Raw genomic sequence first — 15,908 nt, 5'->3', positions numbered from 1 at the left:
TATTCTGGAATAAATATCAAAGTCTGCTCATTACTGTTTGTAATACTTACTCATCACTCCCTTTCTCTCTGCACACAGAATCAGAGGTGTGACCCAGGACTTGTTTTCCCAAGGTCTCTCCCTGTCAATACACAGTTGTTCTATATTTTGTTCCTGTATTTTGTTCAGCATAGCTTAAAAGTTCAACACCACGAAACAGTTCCACCCCAAGGATGTCCAGATTTTGGCCCCTAAACCACTTTTGATACTTGAGACCATTTTTGAGGCTCTTCAAACTAACTAAAAGTGGGGGGTGGGGGGAAAGGCAGCCAGGAAAAAGGCCATACATGTCTATCTTGAAAGACAGACTGATATTGCTACAAATACTGCAAGTTAATTTATAGCCTGTGAAATGCAACAAGAGGCATTCCTAACAAAAGACATCAAGCCTGGCACATGCTATGGTACTGGTACTTGCACAGCAACAGACAAAGCTTGCTCACAGGATAGACTCCAAAGATGATTTATCATCTAAACCAGCATAGCCCAACTAATAGTCCCCAGGCTGACTTCAGCCCATCACTTTCACTCTAAAATATTCAACAAAGTCTGAATACTTTGTCCAGGTCTACTCATAGCAAGGAAAGAAGTGCTGCATTTGCTTCCAAAGGGGGAAAGGGGGGGATATGGAGAACGGGCATCCTTCCCTCCCTCTAACTGCAAATATATCTTACACAATATCTGGACATGAGCAGCCTTTACTTTCTCTGTTCTGCTGGCTTGGACTATCCATCGGGGCTGCCAGAGCTTGCGCAGGGCTAAAAGGGCAGGAAGGCAAGGGTTGGAGAGAGGATAAGGAAGAAGTAGCGACAAGTACCTCACAGAAGAAAGGGATAGAAAAAGTAGTTTCAGGGTTAGAAGCCACTGAGATTCCATTACATGCCACTGTGGCCAGAAGACACCATGAGAGTCGCTCCCCTGCCTCTTCTCACATGCCTTCTCCCAAAATACTTGTTCTGTCATGTACCTTAGGGGACACAACATCTGCACACCAAAGTACCCCAGTGTGCTCATTTCCCCCTCCACCTCCCAGCTGCAGCGGCACCAAGCACACCCACAGTACTAAGCCAGGAGCCTGAAAGGGTCAGGACGAAGACATTTGCTCCTGTTCAGACACTCCGCAAAAGAGTAAGTGGTCCCAAATTTCTTTCCCCACCCCACTCCCCAGCAAGTACTTGCACAAGTATCGAAGCAGAATAAACACTCTATGAACACATTTATTACCAAACTATGCCATCGTAGATACCAATGATGAAATAACTCTAGTATCCCCCATGGACACGAACCTCAGTGCCCCAAGACCAGACGTGCGTCATGCCTGCATCAAAGCTGACAGGCAGTAAGGGAGTTTGCACTTAAAATAGAAACATGACACTTTTTATTTTTTAGAATTTCAAACCATGCACACAGTGGAGAGGGTATGTGTAAAAATCCAACAAACTAGATATAAGAGAGAACGGAGGGTCTGGGGCAGAACGGGACCAGCAGGGAAACAGCAGATGGGTAGGAGGGAGGGCGATCAGGGCAAAAAACAGGGAGGTGCAAGAAAAGCAGGGGCTTGTGCCCAGCATTCACAGGCGTACAGGGACAGTGGCCCATGTTAATCCCAACTAGGATGTACTTCAGAGCTTTCAAGTGATAAGCTTTGTACTGGTTCTATATTGCATTAATTCTAGTCATGCAGCAAACGTAGAAAATGGACCAGAAGAGAGAAAGGCAAGAGGATTTAATCTTGATACCAAGAAGAAATACAAAGAAATTGGTAAAGATGTCACAGGAAAAACTGCCAGCAACCACGCTGCAGCTCCTAAGGGATTCAGAGGAATTTGAGCGGGGAGGGCAGGAACTGAAATCCAGTAAGGTTTACAAACCCCTCAAAATTGTCCCAGAGCCTAGAAAAAACTCATATCACAAGATAAGCTTCTCACATTTTGAAAGTATTTTTTATTCAGACCATGCCAACCTCTTCCTCCAAACAAGAACCACCCACCCCCACCCCCCACCCCCCCGATCAATCTAGAACAAAGCTCACTGAGGAACTTGCATCAAAACACAGACACGCTAAACCCATAGTTAGTGTTCCAGGCACCTTTTGAATAAAAGATGTTTCTAGGTTTTGTCTTTGCAGAGCCATTGTGCTCCCCACATGGTGAGCCTTTAACTTAGTCCTAGGAAAAGCAAAGCCACGTGTTACGAGACATTTGAGAGCCCAGAAATTCATTCTTGCCTATAAATTAGAAGTGCACTCCTCAAAATTAGCTGACATACATCAGCCTACTCACAGCTGCAAAAGCAGGTACACCTAGCAGAAAACATACATGGGCAAACAATGCATTTCAATAATGACAATTTAAAAATTAAAATTTGGTCTAGTTAAGCAAGACCAAAAATTTTTTTTCCTTTTTGCTATGCTGAACATATCTAGTTATTCCAGTTTCAGAGAGAATATTTCTGTACTACTTTTGGTGATAAACTGTAAAACTTAAAAGAGGAAGTTGGGTTTTTTCCTCTATCATATCCAACTCCATTGCATTCATTAAATTTCATTATATCTACCTCATTTAATTTAGGTCAACATGTCAAAGTAACCTAGAATCATGTTTGCTTTAAGTCAGCCAACATTATTCTCAAAGCTGAAAAGCCCAGTTCAGACTCAGTGGTAGAATTGCCTTGTATTTTCTCCACACCGCATGAAGATGGAAGTGGAGAACTACATTCAGAATTAAGAAAATCACTACAGTGTTGACAGCTTACTAGATTTCTGCACAATGCATATACTACCAACTGCGCAACAGCAACAGTGGGAAGAAACTCTAGTAATGAGCTAATTGGTAATTAATAATGAATTAATTAGTAATTTTAAATGTGATACAGCATAGTTTTTCAGTTTTTGAGGTTTGAGGGTTTTTTTGTTGTTGTTGTTTTGGGGGCTTTTTTCAGTCTGCAGAGATAAAACCTTGTTTCACAAAGGGAGCAGAAGATTCTTGTTGGAGGTAGGCATCCATCTCCATTTCTCTAAATTCGCCTGGGATCCCAATTACAGTAGCTACAGCTCACATTGCTGTCTGCACAGTATGAACGCACGCATGTCACAAGCACATCCAGATTTCCTCATCTGATGTATTTTTATACAAGCTTAAATCACATCTACGTTATGTCATCTCAAAACATTACATTGTGTTCCAAAACATGTAATATTTGGGTTCTAGCTGAGAAGTAGCATTACAGCACCCAAGCAAAGAGGTGGATGTTAACTCCCAGAGTACAAGTTGGGGAAGAGAGGCTGGGCAGCACCATCCCCAGTGCTCCAAGGGAACTCTCTCCCTGTATTTGTAAAGCAGTGCGTAAAATTGAAAAACAAAAAAGCAACATCGACCTCTTGCCTGTGTGTGTCATGGGGGGAAAAATGGTGCCAGAGATTACAAGTAATTATTAAAAATATATCTTTAAGTGATGTGTTTAGGTTGTAATGAAGCATCATTGACATGGAGGGGGAAAAAAATAACCGACTGTTGCATTTGTAAACCCAACCTAAAAAAAACAAACAACAAAGGAGAGGGGAGGGGTGGGAAATAAAAAGACAAAAACCTCCCAAGTTTCTCCTGTAAGAGAGCAGCTCCGGAAGGCTTCACTGACACACATTACCATTTAGCACTAAGGCAGCTTGGTGCCCTCTTATTACACTGCTATTTGGAGCCTGTTTGTGTTCAGCACAGAAAGGAACAACGTGAGCAGAAGTCATTTACACTAAGCAAGCACACAAAGGGCAGGCAGCTCTCTCTCAGTTCTCTTACATTTTACAGGAGAGGGGAAAATTTGCCTATTTCAGCAATGAGAATAGTGGGGCAGACTATGAAACAGTCTTAACAGCCAGGCAAATTATTCAGCCATATGGAGCTGGGCAGCCCATGACAGGGATGAACTCTGAGAATATCATTCTAAGTTTTTTACTCTAGATTTACTGCATAATCTTGAGCAGTTACCTCCTGGTGTTTGTTTCTTGTCAACAAAACCAGGGACAAAGTTGGCATTTGCTAATATAAGAACACACGTTGGCATAAAACACACAGCAAATACAATCTAGCTTCAGAAAATTATTGCCGAGTTCTGCAAAACACAGGCAACCCTAAACTGGAAATATTACACACCCTGCAAGTAAGTCTTTGTTATTTGTGTAACAATCACATCTGTGTCACTATTTTACAGGCTTTTGACCTTGTGCTAGAAAAATTACAAACATGTTTTGACTTCTGGCAGTGACATACACACTGCAGAACTGCCTGTTATAAACCACAACAATATTAAACCTTTTCTCTGCCCAACTGTCCTCCTCCAAAGCCAACATAAGGCTTAATTTTCTGGATTCTCCTTCTCTTTTCTACTACTGTTCATTTTCTCCCTCTTCAAGCCCCTTTTTTAACCTTGTAAGCAAGGGAAAAAAAGTTTATGTGGCCTCTATAAACTGAGAGCATTTTGAGTTACTCAAGCTGACTCACTTCCCACGAATTTAAAACAAAGCGTTAGTCAAGTGACAGATGCAAAACAACAGTAAAAATTGCATTTAAATCCGAGTGCCTAGGTTTCCCTACCTACTAGATGACTGTCTGGGGTTTCATATTAAGGGCTTATTTGCCTGAGTTATTCACCAACCTGATGAATTTTTCTTGCAGCTCTCTTCGTTTCTTTCCTTCGTTTTATTGTCTTCTTCAGTCTCTCCTTCCCCACAAAGTCTTTTCTCTTTTCGCCCATTTTCTCTAATGCTTTTGACTTCTTTCTAAACCATTTTCTTCCCTTCTCTGTCTCCGCCCTCTCTGAGGCTCTCTTCCCTTATCTCCTCTTCCCCATTTCTGCATCAATTTAATCCCTGGTGCCAGTCTCAGATGAAGTTCCTAGAATTGCTCAGGAGAAGACTTTGGCCTTTTTGTCAGCATGCAGAGGAGGGAGCCCAGCAGCTGGAGAATGTGCAAGCAGTGCATTCTTGCCTGTGCCCTTTGCTTGCTTTGCCCTTACATCTGGGCTCCAGCAGCCAGCTGAAAACGATCGGATCCTTATCAGGGCCACACCACAGCAAGTGTCCTTGGGATACCCCAACTGAAGAATAGCTACAAAGTTACTCATCAGACACTTCAAAACAAACAAAAAAATTGCTGAGAATTGAGACTACTTGCAAGTAACGCGGGTCTGATCTTTGAACAGGTAAGGGATGTTGCATAGCATATTAATGAAAGATAAATTTTGGAATATAGTTTCACAAACAAGGTTCACATGTTAAATACAAATACAGACAACTTGTTTAGTACTTCAGTACTGCCCTGCTTTCACAGAAGGTTGCTAACATTCTAAATATGCCTGACAGGTTTGCCCTGACCAAAGCATAACATCTCAAATGAAAAGGCTTGCAAAAGCAGAACCACCAGCTTTAGGCTGTAGATAATGTTCCATTATGCCTGTGTCATGAACAAACTCTCTCTCCCTCAACCACCAAAATGGGATGAGGCTTTCACTCAATGCTTGTAAGATTTCTTCACCAGGCTATCACCTTGGCCTTAATCAAAAACCCCACAAAAATAAGAAAGAGCCAATACATTAAGAAGTCTTCATGTTAACTCCCAGAGTACAAGTTGGGGAAGAGAGGCTGGGCAGCACCATCCCCAGTGCTTCATAAAAATCTATTAGCTGGTCTGTGAAGTTTACAAGTACACATACATACAACCACACAGAGCCTATTTTGTATGCAGCACCATGGTATATTCACTGTCTGTATAAATGCCTTACTTTGGTTCACCGTGGACAAACAGTAGACATCAGAATATCCTCAGAAGACAGGAGCCATTCACAGGCCAGTTTCTGTCTTTGGAATAGCTCAGTTAACACTGCACCTCCTCAACAGATGAAGTTTTCAGTGTCATTCCATTCATCAGCCGATTCTCAACATGGAAGTCCAATTCAAGCATGGCCATGTAACAAGAAAAGGCCATACAACACCATCCTACAGTATAAGCACAGTCAAAGCTCTGTTATTATTATCCAGGGTACCAAGGCAGTGGGTGCTCTGTGAGGATGTAAACAATATACATTACTCTTCTTCAGAGACAACAACACACCTGTGGAGTCACAAAAAAGTGCCACAACAGTCTGTTACCTACCCAAAACTAGAAATATACAGCTACAATAGAGAATTTAATATTTCTAAAGAACATACCACATAAAATACACATTGGAAACAAACAGAACCTATTCTTTCAGGAGGGAATTACAGCAGCCCCAGGTAAAATAACAAGGAGAGAAACCCATTTTGTGGGGAAGGGAAAGCCATGTAACCCAGCCTTCCACTTGAGAGAGACAGCCAGTACACGGACATCGGACACCACAACTCTGTGCTTGGCTGCAGCGTGATGGAAAGAAACCGCTGCCAAAAAAAAGACACGTGGAGCAGCAGCCCAGTTCCAGACTGCTATTAACTTGTTTAAGTATGGAAGAGAGATGAGGAGCAAGGCCCCCCACAGCTCTTTTATAAAAACAGTTGTCAGAATACTTTATGTAAAGGATGAGTATTGCAGCCAGCAGTACTTTAGCCAAATTAATTGAGATATGGAAATAATAACCTAACAAAAAGTTTAGCATTACCTAAGCAACCAGCAAGCTGATTTCTAGGAGCACTGACCGGCCCATCCCTATTTTCAAAACTTCCAGTGAAATACTGCTGCAGCTACAGGCACAAACGAAACAACAGATAGATTAATTTCTCTTTCTTGGGCAAGCTATTCACTTTTCCTGGGCACTGGCAGCAAGCACTCAGACGCCAACTTTCAGACAAGACTCTTCTATTAAAAGTAACAAAGAATTTTGCAACAAAGTTTCAAAATACAATAAATTGTTTACCTTCTAGAGGATGCTGATATATTTCACTGACCAGTTTGGTGAATTTCCTTTTCTACATGGAAGCTTAACTAGGCACTTACGGAAACAACCTGAAGCACTGCCACATACCGTTAACACCTGATAGTGCCCCTCCTCCCTCCATCTGCGGAAGAGTTGTGTAATTAATGCAGAATGTTATTACTTGTGCCAAAACCCCTGCAGCTACTACCCCCTACTAACTAGATACATACATATATTCCACCCTCAAACTCCATTTCCATGTTCTGTCTTTCAGGGTGCCACCGAAGCTCCTCTTACACAGTACATCAAATCATAAACACCTGTACTTCTTCCACCCCTTTCCCCCTGATTAACACTGACTCTTCTTTCTTTCTACCAAGAGATTTTTGTGCTGAACGCTAGCAACGGGTTTTCCTGTGTTAAATGAATAAATCTGAGCAAAAGGAAAGGTAAAGTACGCAAAAGAAAAAGCAATATATTTGAAAACAGTAAAGAGCTAAAAGACACAACACTCCACTTTTCTCTCAGACACTTAATGTCAAACAGGCATTTGATCCCTGGGCTCTTACCAGACTGCTGAGACACAAATGATACCTACTGCAGGTGCTGTCACAGATCCTGACAGCCCAGCTGCAATTCAATACAGGATAGACACAAAAACAATACCAGAAGGCTTAATTCTTTACACTTTACACCTCTACACTTAATTCTTTACACCTAGTCTTTCCCTAGTCTGTAGCAGGCAGTTATTTGCAGACTGTTGACAGCAGCTGTGCTAGCTTTCAGGGTACTCCAACACAAGTCAGATTCAGTATAATTGGAATATAAGGTACTGATACACCCAGAGCAAGATGCGACAAGACCCAGTGCACCTCACTGAATACACACAGTCTTTCTCTTCTGCAAGAATATTCACTTATGGTACAAAAAAAGTCAGTACAAGTTCAGCCAGAAATTTCAGGTCCTGCAGGACTTTTCTACAGTAGCAACACAACAGCTTTACCTGAATGGCTGTGTCACCCCAGCTTCCACATGTGCAAGGCACAGAGGCCAGAGGAGCCTCCCTGGAAAATGTGCCTCAACAGACCTGCTGGCCCCAACACTCCATGGTATGGATCCAGAAACACCAGTCGCTGGCCAGCACAGGACATCACAGCTCCATGTGGCAGCCCCAAACCTGGCTATGGACAACCAGCAACCCCAGTTACAGCTGCCAAGGACTCCTCTGCCTGTTAGCCAGGATACACTGGCTAATTCTGCTCACTCTTAGTTAATGTAGCTAGAAAAGGTTTAACCCTGAAGATAACTGCCTTGTACTCTGGCATAAGGTATCTTATAAAAATTTGCCTTTCACAGGCAACATTACTGGCAACCCAAAAAAGGATGGTAAAAAGGATGGTATCTTCATTAAGTTTCCCAGAGCCATACATATTCAACACAGCAAGCAATCCAGACTTCAGAACTATTGTGCCTGCTGGTGAATAAAACGTAACATCTGGAAGTCCCTAAGCGCTCCCACTGCGCAGTATAACTGAAACCAGAATTTGGCCTGGCCTCTTCCAATCTTAACTGCAGTATCTTTAAAAGACCATCTTTGCAGATCTGACTGCATTTGCCTCAGATATCGAATCAAAGCCCTGATGAAATACAGCACCAGTATGTCTCATCAGTCAACAGGAAGTCAGACTCACAGAAGTGGTGGACGGTTTTTGCTGCCCCACAACTTACGTCTCGATGTTTTGAAGACAGATTGAATAAAATGCAACTGAAATGCATGAACAGTAATTAAATACTGTATTATTAAGTTAGCAGTGTAAGATCTATTAGCAACACTTTAAAAAAGTACTCTCCTCCAGGAAACCAGACCATCAAATTCAGATTTGTTTCATCAATCTCATTCTCTGGGGTTTTTTGCATCTTTGCAAGAGGCACAGCAGAGTAAAATATACTTGTAACAGAACTTCATTTCTAATACTTCAAGATGCAAGGAGACAATACAATAGTTTAGCTGGTATGTGGACTTAAATACACTCCCTTATGGGACAACTACTCAGCACAGTATCTGGGCAGAGTCAAACTACTGTGATAGTTCCTAGAACATTTCCACCAAAACTTCATCCGCAATTAACTGCCTGGCAATGGGCCAAATTCTGATCTCTTTGTGCCAAGAGGGCAAATCTGCTGGTGGTTCAGTTGTAGAGACCCTTCAGGTTTTGACAAGAGCTGATGCCATGTACAACCTTTGCAGCAAGCCAGGAGCGACAATTAAGTTTCTACCAAGCTTTCGCATATTGGAAGTTTGGTAAAGGCTTTATGAAGACTGTCAAAACTGACTGCAAAAGCACTGCAAGTCTAGTGGGGTAAAGGGAACAGCTCGCATTTGGTGCACAGATAGCTAGGAAGCATGAACTGGCTACTGCCTCCAAGTAGAGCAGCCGTTTTAGCGCTCACTGCTCTCTGCTTCCAGTGGGCAAGGCCTCTCAGAAGATGGAAACAACCCACAAACTTTACAGGAACATAGCTGCAGAATTATTTCCCATTTTATGCAGAGTGAGAACGCACTGCACTTAGGCACGGGCGTTGGATAAACTTTGATAAGCAATGACATTTCACTTACAACTTTCCCTCTTTCAGCTTTTTAGTCTACTTCAGTCTACTTCATTTAGTCTACGTTTTAGTCTACTACTAGAAAAGGAAAATATTTATCCGACCCACATGATTCACAGAAATGATATGCTTAATCATCTAAGAAGGAGTCATTCATCTCTCATAACACATAGCTCTAAGTGCAAAGGGATCTCAATATTAAAATGGTTAATGAATGACTCAGAAATGGCTAGTGATTTGAAAAGTCCAGTGGACGTTTCTCTGTGAACTGTAACAATGTCTTACATACCACCATGCAAAGGGAAAATGCTGGTCAGGTAGGGTGGCAACAGCTTGCAGACCTTTTGCGCTGTTCCACTGATGGAGAGACGTGGGGACTGAAGCCTTATGCAATGCAGTTTAGAAGCGTCGCTACCAAAGGCTAGGAGCTGTGTTTGTGCAGGGCTTCGGGCCCCCTTCCATGGGATTTCCAGTGGAAATCACCAGGAGCGCACCCGCATCTGGGTAGCTACGGTTATATACGAGCATGTGGGCGGTGAAGTACCTAAAAATCACGTGACCGACAGCTACTCGGCGAGCCGGAGCGCTCGGTCCCGTCCCCACCGGGCACGCCAGGCTCGCCCCGGCACCGACAGCCAGGTCCTCGGTGTCACTTCATCGCCCCGTGCAAAGCGCGTTCCGAAGAAAAGCAAAGCGGCGAAGCCGCGGGAGGCAGCGCGCCGGAGGAGGGCGAGGGACACCAGCTACCGTCTGTAGCGCCGGACCGGCGGGGCACGGGCGGCAGGCGCGGCGGTACCGGCCCGGCGGCTCGGCCGTGCGACCCCGCGCGGTGCCCCCCGCCCCGGCCGCGCCGCACGCAGCCCTCGGCGGCCCCCGAACGCGCTTCGCACCTGGGCCGCTGCCCGCCGCCCGCCGCACTCACCCGCTGCTGCAGCCGCCCGCCGGCAGCGGCCGCCGCCGCGCTGTGCCGCAGCTCCGCCGCCTGCCCCGGCCGCAGCAGGCTCCGCGTGAAGCGCCGCGTCCGCTCGCCGGCCATGGGCGCCGGCAGCCCCGCGCCGCGGCCGCCGCTCCCCGCCCGGGCCCGGGCGCCGTCAGGAAGCGGAACTGGGGGTTTCCCCCCCGCTCGCCCCGCGCGGGGGAGGTGTGCGGGGCGGGGGCCGCCCGCCGCCGCCGCCCGGGCCGCGGCCCCTCCCCGGGGGAGCGTCGCGCCCCCGCCGCCTTCGCTGGCCATGTGCGCCGCGGCCGAGCGCCCGCCCCGCACGGCGCCGCGGGGACGGCCCCGCTCCCGCCCGGCAGCCCCCAGGCGGCGGCGCGCCCCGGGGGCGAGGGGGGCCCGCTGGGGGGCCGGGGTGCGGCGGGGAGCCCGGGCGGCGAAGGCAGCCCTCCGGGCGGGCGGCGGTCCCCGAGGGATGCTCCCTCGGGAGGCCGCTGGGACGGGTTCGACGGAGGGAGAGCTACCTACTGCCGCTCGCCGGGGTAGGAACGCCGGCTCACCGGGCAGCCCCGGAGCCGGGCCGCCGGGTCGCATGAGAAACCGACTCTCTGGCCAGCCCCGCGGCTCCGAGCTGGTGGGAGCGTTCGCCGAGCCGCAATGGGTGCTGTGGTCCCTGCACCAAGTGGGGCTGGATGGCTTCCAGCCCTTCTGCCAGTTGGCGTGGCATCCCTGTGTTTCTTCACTATGGAAAACTCTGCCCATACACAAATTTAGCCATTTAAGCCCACAGAAGTTACACAATAGTCACGGCTCTTCCCCCAGCAGAGCGATCCTATCTCCTGTCAGTAGGAATACAGCTTTATGCCTTAACGCTAAGCTGTGGTGAGGAGAATACAAGATTGCTGTGAGAGCTGTGTCTGAATTTCTTCACACAAGAACACTTAGGTTCTCCTCTGCCATGCAGAGTCTTCACCACTCAGTTACACTGGTCGGTGGGTGACAGGCGGCGCCTGTGAGTGACTGCACATTTGAGTGCGTGCCAGTCCCTGTAAGACAAAACCGAAATAAAATCCAAGGAACTTTAGGTGTCATCCCCGACAAGGCGATGATGCTACAGAAGGGTGAGGGCAACACTTGAGGCTGCAAAGGTGCTCAGGCACAAAACCCCAACAGAGTGAGTTAACAGCTAGTTAGACTGTTTTATTAGAGTTCAATGTTGCAACAACTCCTGGCTTAGATCCTCACAGAGGAGCACGCTAGTTTGAGGCAATTGGCTCTAAGTCTCTGTAGGTACCTGTGTGCTATGAGTTGCAACCTCTGCATAGCTCCTAGTTCTCTCCTCCAAAACTTACTAAAGATACCAAAGGCAGCGATGATAAGTGGGCATCATAGTCCAGAGTTTAAGAATTCCTCTGCAAGGGAAACATTACCCAGTAAGGTGAACTATCTGAAGTGTTAAGTGCCCCAGAATTGGTTTAAAACAATTAAAGACACTACTCTAAATATTTCTAGCTTTCAATGGGTGTTACGTTGTAATGTCTTGGAGGTTATACTTGTTTGAAGCTAAAGCTCAGTAAGAAAGTACTACTGGATTGGGAAAGTCTTCTTGCTCTTGATAAATGTGACACAAGAAAATATTGAAAGATGGAAAAAGGAGACTCCATTCACTTTGCAGATAATCCAGATAAGGCTCATTATAGGAAACTGCAGCCTGATGTTGCAAAGAAGAAGAAAAAAAAAGTTTGTAACCTGAGTGACTCTAAAGTATTCTGCCTCAACACAAAGTTATAATTTACAATAAATTTGACTGCAATTTGTTGCAGAGAGCAGAGAAAACACATTGCATCTGTGAGAAAGAATGACAATTAACAGTTTCTTCCATGCAGTATGTGCATGTACATTCTGACAAATGATTTTAAGAAAATAATCACCATAATCCAGGTCAGGAACCTGCAGCCAGCTCTGCCTTTAGGCACAGTACTGTTGCCCCTGCTCAGATGTGGTCAGCTCTGTGGTCGGGCAATGACAGCCTGTGTTCCACATTACTTCTCTCTTCACAGCTATGCATGTGCAAGCTAAGGGTTGAGCAAATGTGCAGATACTTGTCAGTGAGCAGCTGGCCGCTTAAATCTATTACTAGACATCAAGAAATAAGAGAGCTAGCTGTTTCTGCATCAGAAACATTTTCAAGCCTGCAGGAAAGCAAGAAATATCCACAAATACTGAAACAATTAGCAAAAAAGGCAGTTTGATTAAATAGAACACATTTTTTTAATATAATCCTCTTAAGTAAACATTCAGCGATAGTCTGGGCAAGGAGCTTTGTCAATGATGAGCCAAGTCTACTGCCTCTGAAATTGTCATGCATAGTGCAAAGCACAGGTGTCCAGGATTTTACATGCAAATGGTTGTTTACCAAGTAATTATTATGCTAAATTAATTATTTTGGTTTCTTTCATAGTTCCTCTTTATTTCAGAAGTTTTTTAGTTTTCAGATTTCGACCAGTTGTTACACAGGGCCACTGTACTTCTTAAGAGTCTTTCCATTTGATTTCAGGTATCCCATAGTGTAGTTCTAGCATGACTGCTAAAAAAAAAAGTATGTATGTTATATCCTGTTGATTCTCCACCCTTAAAAAAAAAAACTGTTAGCTTGATAAACACATAATTAGCATTAGTAAAACACCAGTAACAGCAAAGTTGTAACTTTGGATATTCAGTAAGTCTTAGGCTGGTGATCCGGAGTTACAGAAACAAGTAATTCTTAAAATAAGAGTTTGAGGTCTGTTCTTTGTCCCTGAAATGGCCATTAATTTGATTAGTGAAAAAGTTGTTTCATATATCTCTAAGATGAAGCACACAAATTTCAATGCAAACATTTTTTTCCATTGACATAATGCCTTCCCTCAGCCCCCTGCCTCTTCTGTCACTATTCACAACCTGAGTTCTGTACCGTTCTCAGCACACACTAACTGCAAAATGAAACTCACTGCTGCGAGTTTCTATTATCTGAGCTGCAAAAGACGTAAACATACTGTATAATGCAGCTTCATTTTCTTTTTGGCTTTGAATTTCTTCCTGCCTGCAATGAAATGAATTCTCCTGTCCATGTGCCCTTTTCCATAGCTTCTAGAATAATTTCAAGTTGTCACTGACTGCTGATGCAGCCGCTTGCACAACATGGAATTTAGCAATCTCCATCACTATTAATAGCACAAGAAAGTTAACTATTTTAACATGATTTTAAATGCAAGTGCCTTTTAAGTTGGTTCAGTAATTCAGAAACTTGTAAGACCTCACTATTCACTTCCCAACTAGTTCCAAGTCCATCTGATTTATTACAAATGACAACATTGCACAGTCCTTAATGATTCTGCCACCTGCAGAACATGGCATACAACCAGCCTGCAGGCACCTACCCTTTACAGGAGGATTACAACTGCTCTTGAGCACAGTTCAATCTACCAAGGCAGAACAGCCTCACAGGACTGAGTGCTTTCTCCCTCTGTAGCTGCTACCTGCACTGTGTCTGGGTTACTTTTCCAAGACTTGACTTCCCTTGGCATTTTCATTTGACAGTGGGTGAACTTACCAAATTACCAAGGTGACACATCTATCTGGAGTTTTAACACCGAGCCAATAATGTCATAACTCAAAATAATAATAGAAGGAAATGAAAATATGCAAACAAGATATCTCCTTCAATGCTCAAATTTTAAAACTACAGAATTAATACTCTTGGAAATGCCTCTAATATCTACATTTATAGGTCCACTTTACTGTAAAGGTTATACTTTGTAAAAACAGCTTTTAGCTTAAAAGATATTTACTAAGAGAAGTAAGTTTCTAACACTTCAGCTAGCTTTTCCTTTTCAGTGTAGTTGCTTGAGTAGAGGCATCGCTGTCATCAGTAAGGCTATTTTAGCAAGGCAGGTAAGAGGGCCACAGGGTGGCTCTAAATATTTCAGGATTCTTCCTATGGCCTACCCCATGTACAGGTTCTATACAAATTTAATGATTTCTGCTAGATTTGTAAGGATGTAGGCTGATCACTTAAAAGATACAACTGACTGATAAGAGTGGAGCTATTAATAGTAATCAATTAACATGTATGCATATCTTTAATAATCAGGATCAAGTAGGTAATTAAGTGTAAACCTCAAACACCAGGCAAACATGTATCCTTTTTATAAGGACTTATTACTAGAAATCACACTGCTTTGTGTGATTTAGAAGATAAGCGTTGTACTTGTTTTACAGGCTCATCAAGGTCAGAGTATTTTCCCTTAATTATGGAATATCAGATCTGACCTCATATTTAGTTACATTGCTGGATCAAAATTCTTGTCCTTTTAGAGTGTTAAATATAAGATGTTGAGAAGAAAAGAACATTGCAGGAAAAAATATCTGCTGTATTGAAAGGATACTGTAGTATTCAAGTACACAATTTCAATAAGAACAAAGAAATATACATATTTAACAGTATGTCTGACAAGACAAAGGAATGCAATTAGATAAGTGACGAGAAAAATGAGTATATCGTGTGGATCTGACCTCATCCATACCTTTGAACAGTAAAGATACAATCCTACCACACCCCCAAATTTTATACTACAAGAAATACTTATTCATCCAAACCAGTTGTTTTGGGGTAACTTGGTTTTGCCTTGAGAAAAGAATGAGGCATAAATTGTGCATTGAAGTCAGGAGAAAAATCCTTGATCCTGTTGGATTAAGAGCAGGCATCCCCCCGGGAAAGAACAGGAAATATTCTTATTCCATTGAGGAACATATATTCTTGCAATAACACAGCAAGAAAAGTCACCTGTTACTTGAAGATACAGATGCAACATGACAAGTGACCTAAGTCTGCCTTTACAAGTGCCTCATGGGACAAGTGGAACTGCTATTTTAAAAGACAAAACTAATTACCATTGGGGATAAACAAGGAAAGCAAAAAAATTAAGGGAAATATTTTTACTCACAATTGTACTTGGTGTAAGACATGTAAAATGCGAGGTTGCATTGTAGTTATTTAATGACAAGAGGGCACATTCAGCATATGGCCTCCAGCTATCCCCCCACAGAAGCTGTAATGTTAGAGCTGCTTCTATTGAAGATTTAATATTTACTGACAGTTTTTATGCAGCAGCATTTGCATGGTCCTAAACTTGTATAATGTTAAACATAAAGGGGGCACTACCTAATGGTTAAAGCAATAGTCTGGACATCTGGGTTGATTCCTATTCTGCAGAATTTATCTTACTCCCTTTGAGTTTCCTCTGAAAGATAGAAAAAATAGCACTTTGCTACCTCAACATGGATGTAGTTTAAAGGTGTTCAAATGTTTAGTTCACAAGGTCCAAATGAGTAAGAAGGCTAAATATGGCTGTAAGTAAATATTTTTAGGAAAAAAAAAAGAAATTAGTCCTAATTTAATGTTAAT

General features: G+C 43.7%; 1 protein-coding gene across 4 annotated transcripts in view; it reads right to left on the bottom strand.

Moving 5' to 3' along the window:
• Positions 1-10,615, bottom strand: part of DOCK10 (dedicator of cytokinesis 10) — a 162,657-nt gene extending 152,042 nt beyond the window's left edge. For 2 of the 4 annotated variants that reach the window (XM_056357890.1, XM_056357891.1), the window contains exon 1: positions 10,451-10,615. In XM_056357890.1, the coding sequence (XP_056213865.1) occupies positions 10,451-10,564 (114 nt within the window). In that variant the 5' untranslated portion in view covers positions 10,565-10,615. Of the gene's footprint in view, positions 1-4,689; positions 4,846-10,450 lie in introns of those variants that run through there. The other 2 variants (XM_056357894.1, XM_056357895.1) reach the window with 2 other exon arrangements.
• Between the last annotated feature and the right edge of the window lie 5,293 nt (positions 10,616-15,908).

Source organism: Falco biarmicus, chromosome 13 (assembly GCF_023638135.1).
Source record: "Falco biarmicus isolate bFalBia1 chromosome 13, bFalBia1.pri, whole genome shotgun sequence".
Classification (NCBI taxonomy): Eukaryota; Metazoa; Chordata; class Aves; order Falconiformes; family Falconidae; genus Falco; species Falco biarmicus.
The sequence above is the reverse complement of the archived record's forward strand: the minus strand, read 5'-3'. Positions and strand labels throughout refer to the sequence as shown.